Source organism: Hibiscus syriacus, unplaced genomic scaffold (assembly GCF_006381635.1).
Source record: "Hibiscus syriacus cultivar Baekdansim isolate YM2019G1 unplaced genomic scaffold, ASM638163v2 tig00116943_pilon, whole genome shotgun sequence".
Taxonomy (NCBI): Eukaryota; Viridiplantae; Streptophyta; class Magnoliopsida; order Malvales; family Malvaceae; genus Hibiscus; species Hibiscus syriacus.
In genome coordinates, this window is record NW_024063478.1 from 286,753 (window position 1) to 293,758 (window position 7,006).

The 7,006-nt window shown below is 37.8% G+C and overlaps 2 protein-coding genes, 2 non-coding genes and 1 pseudogene across 5 annotated transcripts; 4 read left to right on the plus strand and 1 right to left on the minus strand.

The window, feature by feature from the left end:
- Window positions 1-304: 304 nt before the first annotated feature.
- LOC120188308 (gamma-interferon-responsive lysosomal thiol protein-like) lies at window positions 305-1,530 on the plus strand. 2 transcript variants are annotated; one of them, XM_039191764.1, is made up of 5 exons: window positions 305-580; window positions 668-733; window positions 810-965; window positions 1,062-1,154; window positions 1,235-1,530. In XM_039191764.1, the coding sequence occupies exons 1-5, from the start codon at window positions 326-328 to the stop codon at window positions 1,391-1,393; spliced, it is 729 nt and encodes a 242-aa protein (XP_039047695.1). In that variant the 5' UTR covers window positions 305-325; the 3' UTR covers window positions 1,394-1,530. The 2 variants fall into 2 exon arrangements, with proteins under 2 accessions (XP_039047695.1, XP_039047696.1); XM_039191765.1 differs by lacking the exon at window positions 1,062-1,154.
- A 186-nt stretch (window positions 1,531-1,716) lies between these two features.
- On the plus strand, window positions 1,717-3,033 carry LOC120188309 (gamma-interferon-responsive lysosomal thiol protein-like). Its single transcript, XM_039191766.1, has 5 exons — window positions 1,717-2,029; window positions 2,121-2,186; window positions 2,383-2,523; window positions 2,738-2,829; window positions 2,922-3,033. The coding sequence occupies exons 1-4, from the start codon at window positions 1,787-1,789 to the stop codon at window positions 2,807-2,809; spliced, it is 522 nt and encodes a 173-aa protein (XP_039047697.1). The 5' UTR covers window positions 1,717-1,786; the 3' UTR covers window positions 2,810-2,829; window positions 2,922-3,033.
- Window positions 3,034-3,948: 915 nt separating this feature from the next.
- On the plus strand, window positions 3,949-4,030 carry TRNAS-CGA. The gene has a single exon. It is a non-coding gene; the product is annotated as a tRNA-Ser (tRNA).
- Window positions 4,031-4,125: 95 nt separating this feature from the next.
- Window positions 4,126-4,208, plus strand: TRNAS-CGA. The gene has a single exon. It is a non-coding gene; the product is annotated as a tRNA-Ser (tRNA).
- Window positions 4,209-4,747: 539 nt separating this feature from the next.
- On the minus strand, window positions 4,748-6,474 carry LOC120188294 (annotated as a pseudogene).
- Window positions 6,475-7,006: the final 532 nt, after the last annotated feature.

Consider the following 7,006-nt stretch of genomic DNA (forward strand, 5'->3'; position numbering starts at 1 on the left):
ATGAAGGAAGGAGTTTCAACAATCTGATGCATTTACAGGAAGCAATAAGCCATTATAAGCAATTACTTGTAGAGTTGAATCATGGTAATTAAGGCAATCCCATGTCTAAAATATGTAAATCTCATCATCAACACGCAACTCATTGCATGTGATCCAAACCTGTATGAGATATATAACAATGTTGGTTGTCTCTGTCAACTTGGTCCCCTCTTGTTTACATGGTTTAATGAAAGTGAAAGAACACTAAGGGCATCATCCTAGTTCTCAACTATAAAAACCCGCGAACAATGAAGATTAAGCATTGTGCAAAAAGCTCTTAAAAAACATGGGTTATCTTCAACCTTTGATCTTCTTTGTTCTGGTAGCTTTTCCTTTCATGTTTATTTCTCCATCTCTTTCCTCTTTAGATCATGATCATGTTACTTTGTCACTTTACTATGAAACCTTATGCCCATATTGTGCCTCCTTTATCTCAAATGACCTTGTTAAGGTCTTCCGGACTGATCTGTATACCATTGTCAATCTAAGATTGGTCCCTTGGGGCAATGCTGACGTTGTTGGCGATACGATCCGTTGCCAGGTTAGAACTCCATTCTTCATTTTCATGTACTCTCATGATCAAAGAAGTTTAATTTTTTGCACTATAACTCTTTGCCACAATGTGCAGCATGGAGAAGATGAATGCTACTTAAATGCTATAGATAGCTGTGTCATTCACTTGTGGCCTGACGTGGTAAATTCTATTAGCCAAAAGTATTTGGATTCGGATTCGTCTTGGACTAGTGTTTAATTACTTTACTGTCGTGCAGAAAAAGCACTTCGATTTCATACGCTGCACGGAGGAACAAAGGTTAAGTGAGGTGCCAGTTAACAGCAAAGAAGCAATGTGGAGAAATTGCAGTGATCAACTGGGATTGAGAGCAGACATGATAAACAAGTGCTATACTACTGGACTTGGAATTAAGGTTGGTTGTATATCCTAGTTTCATTTCATTTAATCATATGGTTCCTCCTGTGCTTTACTCGTAACATTGAATTGCATGCAAATTAATGTTCGCCAGCTTCTGCTACGATACGGTAACGAGACTGCAAATCTCAATCCACCTCATGAATATGTTCCATGGGTGGTGGTGAATAATCATGCACTCAAAGATGTGTGTTTCTCTCTCTCTCATTGTGCTAATTTGAAGTAACTTTTGTGACAAGTAACTTCAATATTTGTTCCATGGTGCAGGACTTCGAGAATTTTGTGAAATATGTCTGTGATGCTTATCAAGGTGATCCTAAACCAGAGGCTTGCAAAACACAATCATCCAGCGTCGGCTCGACCCTCGATAAGATCGCAAAAAATATCCATCAAGGCTGCTATGCTAGTGAATTTTTACAAACTTGAAATAGATCCTTAAAAGAGGTCATAGCTTCTGCTTTGTCCGATGCAGCTGCTTCACCATTCACCATTCACAAACTATAATAAAATCAGCTGCTAGTTATGATTATATGAGACATGTAACAGCTGATATGTTTCTATTATCATTGCTCTATTCTATGAATGAAAAATCAACATCCTTTTGTTTTATGTCTGTATGGAGATAAGAACTAAATATATAAATTGGGGGACCATAACCATTGTGGGACATATATATATATATAATATCATTTATACGCAACTATATATGTAGGTGTTTGAGTGTTTATAACCCTACAAAATAAGGGAACTTTTGAGTGCTTTCACTGAGTAACGGCTTCTTCTAAGTTACTGTCTTTTCTTCTCCTTTCTCTGCATGTCATGTTCATCTATCCATTCACTTCTTCTCCAGATAACAATGTCAGCGAAGCTCAATCTCATATCAGATCGAAAAAAGTTCATTTGTCTCTTTATTATGAGTCTCTATGTCCATATTGCCGGAGTTTCATCGTAAGTCGACTCGTGAAGGTCTTCAACACCGATCTTCTCAATATCATCAATCTCAGGCTGGTTCCATGGGGCAATGCCCAATATGTAAAACCTAACAAAACCATCACTTTCCAGGTTGAGTTTGTTACTTTCATTACATATAACCAGAAGTTTCATTGTTTCGTAATTTTAACACCCTTTACTTGTTTCTTGTTTACCAATCAAGCACGGTGAAGATGAATGTTACCTCAACACCATACATGCTTGCGCCATCAACATCTGGCCTGATCCGGTGAGTCACCTTTCTCATCGCCGAAATCCCTTCTTGTCAGCACAAGAAGCAAGTAGATTACTTGAACTGATCAGGAACTAGAACACAGATTTCTTAATTTCGAAGGAAATGTACTTCAAATGATTTGATCACCACTTACCACAGAGAAAGTAGGTGTATCCATTACTTCTCATTAACTCTGTACTTAATACCTCAGAGAAAGCATTTCAACTTCATCTACTGCGTCGAAAATCAAGGCCCTGACGGTGCGGATGCCGTCTGGAAAGCCTGCTCTGCCACATTGGGTATGGACCAGAAACTCATCAAGAACTGCTACGACAGCGGATATGGAAGAAAGGCAAGCTTCTTCTACCTGGAACATGATGTTTCATAATCAAAATAGATCTAAACCCATCAATCACACAACAGTTTTCTGCAGTTTTAATTAAACAACGCCCCACTTTTTCCAGCAAATGCATGAGGAAGTAGTTGAGTTTCATTTAATGCGATGGGGCTGGTTTTCTCAAACATGCCATCACTAACACCATATTGCAAATTGAATGTGAATGCAGCTTTTACTACGGTATGCTACTGAAACTGATGATCTACATCCAAAACATTATACGTTCCATGGGTCACAGTGAATAATCAACCTCTTTATGATATTAGTCTCTCATCTCTCTCTCTCTCTTTTTTCTTGTTATAACTTACAAAAAAATCCTTCTGTTTCTGTCTGATCCGACCGTCTGAAAACAACAATACGAAAACTTTATAGCCTATGTCTGCAATGCTTACAAAGACAAAGCTTGGGTAAAGGCCTGCTTGTCACATTCTCTACATGCAACTGAAGAGAAATCTGCGATTTCCCAAAGATACCAAAATGGAGGGAAATAGAAGCAACCTGCATAAGTTCATATTTGTACTGTGATAATGATCATTGATCTACCATCATGTAATGTACTTATGGTTCTTATGATTTATAATGGAACCAGAAGCAGTTAGTGCCAGCTTATTTGACAATCTTACCAAGTTTAATGTTGAAGACTAAATTGGAGATTTGATAAATGAATCTCGTATGCAGTTTCCAGGTTACCCTAAGAAAAAAGAATTTCGATTCGTTATCAACAAAAAAGCAAATGAATTTATCATCTTCCTCACACTATCACAAGCATAAAAAGTAGTCACCTTGTCACTATTTCTTTTCCTTCAAGCTTCGATTTTAAGTCGTTAATGTTAGGGGTGAAGAAAACTTATTTCCACTCGAAAAATTGAATTACTTCGAATTATAATTTCATAAACTCGACTCGAAAAAACAAGTTATAAAATACTACTTGAATAACTCAATTTTTAGCAATTAGTGAATTGATTTTCAAGTTTAAATCCCTTGACTCGGTATGACATATATATATTCAAATAATATCATAATATTATAAATATTTACAATTAAATTCAAATAAAAACTCAAAAACTCTATTCGAGAAAAAAATTCAAACCAAGGTTATTTTATGAAATAATATTCGTCAACTCGAATAACTCAAAATTTTTTGACTCGACTCAATTGAACGCTATTAATATCCATTTTTCCCTCTAATGCTTCCACCAGATCGGCGGTATGCGGTATCAGGTTCCCTATATCTATCATCTTAGAGAGTTTCCCCATTTTTCTAGGGTGGGTACTCCCTTCAAAATTGAGCAAAACCACAAGGTGTAGTAATGAGAGACTGAAAAACAGTTTTAATAATTATACTTCAAATATAATTATTATAATTGAAAGATTAATAGCGTCGATATGTCCGAGTGGTTAAGGAGACAGACTCGAAATCTGTTGGGCTATGCCTGCGCAGGTTCGAATCCTGCTGTCGACGGTTTTATTTTTCAATTGTAATCGCAGAATATTTTTCTAATTCTACTCCCAGTCCTTCAAGTATTAGTTAATTATTTTTCATCCCACATGAGGATTGTCGATATGTCGGAGTGGTTAAGGAGTCAGACTCGAAATCTGATGGGCTATGCCTGCTACAGGTTCAAATCCTGCTGTCGACGTTATTGTGTAATAATTTTACTTGATATAATAAGAGCAATCACCAAAGATTTTTGTCTAATTCTACTCCCAGTCCTTCTAGTATTAGTTAATTACATTTTAATCCATCAACAATCAGATTCGAAATCTGATAGGCCATGCCTGCGCAGGTTTGAATCTTGGTGTGGACGGTTTTCTACTCTTCTATATCACCACATGTCACAGAGAATGATCTAACAAATATCGATCAATGATCCTTATTCAAATCAAAAAGAATGATTCACCAATCTACCTCTTTCGTCCACCACTTGATATTGATCATCAATAAAATATTCCAACAATACAATAATTAAGAGCATAATTAGACCCCTTCTATTTTCTTGTATTTTTTTTATTAATATTTTCATGTACTTGAATATTCAGTAAACAATCCAATAAACAAAATAGAAATGATGTTACTATTTTACAGAAAAAGAAATAATCTTAATTAGTTTTCACTATTTATACATAATTAATCCTTCTATTGTTCGTATCTTACATCTAGGTATAAAACAAATTAGCTTTAGTTTCTCCAGCAACAGACTTTGACTAATACATTTCCTCTCCACTCCAAGGCCAATTCATTCCCAGAATAGCCTCCAATTCTCACCTCATATGAATTTTCTCTTCCACTCTCCATTTCTTTAGCCTCCATTACTCTCTCTGCTCAGCTTCACACCTTCCATCGTTGTCGCCGCCTCAAAATGGCGAGTTTCATTCATCTGTTCCCACTTTTGGAACCAAGCTTGAGCAGAGATATTAGGCCCTACGAACAGGCACTCCATTGCCATTCTTGCTTGGACCAAGTGCTTCGCGATGTCGGATTCCATCGACTCCGTAATAGCTTGGTAGTGACTCAATTGTCCATTGAAGAATGGCCCCAAATCCTGAACTGTCTTTCAGTTTTCCACAAGCATCTCCATCACCAAGTGTTATGATTCCCTTGTTTCTTGCCAATAGTTGTTTAGCCAAGTCGAGGAACTCGTTTACGAGCTTCCGGTTCTTGTTTTCGCCCATGTGTGGGAGTCCCACCATGCAATTGAAAGCCACCATTCTCTGCTACGGCCTCGTTTCTTCATTCCCTCTAGCTTGTTCGCCATTTTCCACAAGCATCACCAAGTGTTATGATTCCCTTGTTTCTTGCCAATAGTTGTTTAGCCAAGTCGAGGAACTCGTTTACGAGCTTCCGGTTCTTGTTTTCGCCCATGTGTGGGAGTCCCACCATGCAATTGAAAGCCAACCATTCTCTGCTACGGCCTCGTTTCTTCATTCCCTCTAGCTTGTTCGCCAAATCTTTCATTCCCATCTCTTCGAGTTTCAAGTTTAGGCCGAAGGACCTAGCAAGGTTGCAAAGTTGCATTTTCGTGTAGTTGAACCTCCAAGGAGAGAGACCGTAGCCTTCCTCTCCCCATTTTAGTGATGTCAGTCTGTGTCTTGTGTTGCATTGCCATGGCCTCGATCAACAGAGGCCATTGGATCCCCGATCCAATGTCGAAATCGACGATATGTAGCAGATCCACATCGATTGGCATGGCTTCAACCGAGTTAGCAGCAAAATGAGCAAACCTTCCGTAAGGGAATATCTGATGGAAAGTCTTGAATGCAACCTCAAAAGTTCCCGGCAGACTCTTGCAGTAGATAATCTCTTTGGTTTCGAACATCGTGAGACGATAGATTGAACACGGTCCGTTCCAAGGTTTTGCCGACCGGACTACCTTTCTCGCTCACACACCGTAAGATCACCTCAACAAGCTCAGTCTGGTTATTCTCTTTAGCTTCTCCGTAAGAAGTGAGCAGATGAAATAGGGTCAACTGGTTATCAGTTTCCATCATGGCTTCTCCTAGTTACGGCATAGCGAGCGACGATTGCTCCGTCGTCATGCTGATTGATGCCTCACTCGACAGACAAGGACTCCATACATCTTGCCTTTGGGAGGAACATGGCTGTGACTGTGACAATGGAAAACTGTCTTCACCAACTTCATCAGTCAACATAGAATCAAGCTCCACCAAGGGGACTGAAAATTCATCCCGGGGAACTATGACATGAAGCTGATCATCAAAATCATAGGCCGGTTGCCGGAAAATCTCATCGGAGAACATCCTAATGAAATCGGAATTGGAGGAAATATCAGAGAAATCAAAGTAATTGATACTTGAATCCACCAAACCGTCGAACGGCCATGAAGGGGTTAAATTTTCCGACTGCATCATCTTCCTGGTGATATTGTTTTTGCTTTGAGCTTTCATTCAAGATTCCCTGTTGAGTCGTCTTCCTTACTTGGCAGCTTCTTAGAGGTTCTATTTCATGGAAATTCTTTATTTAGTCTTTTTTTAATGAAGAGATTTTGTTACGTAAACTACTTATTACTCATCATGGTTAAATGTAGCTTTCACTTAATGGGGAAGATAACCTTGGTTAACATTACATTTATATATATATATATATATATATATGGCTTCCGGCTGAATAATTAAATTCCTTGTCATCAACATATAATATTAAATATAAGGAAGAATAAGTAGATGAAATTACCTGTGTAGTCAACGTGTTCTTTTCTGTCTGATTAATTAATCATCTAATACAAAAGTTAATTATAAGGGCAAATTACAATTAATTAATTAATTAATTACTTCATTGATAAATTAAAAAGCTTAAAGGAAAAGAGAGAAATTAACTCGACAAACAACCGATTAAGAGGATACATTAGATAAACTGTTTGACCACCACCTTCACATAAATGCCCAATCACATGAGGATTAAGAAAACCCTCGACAAATT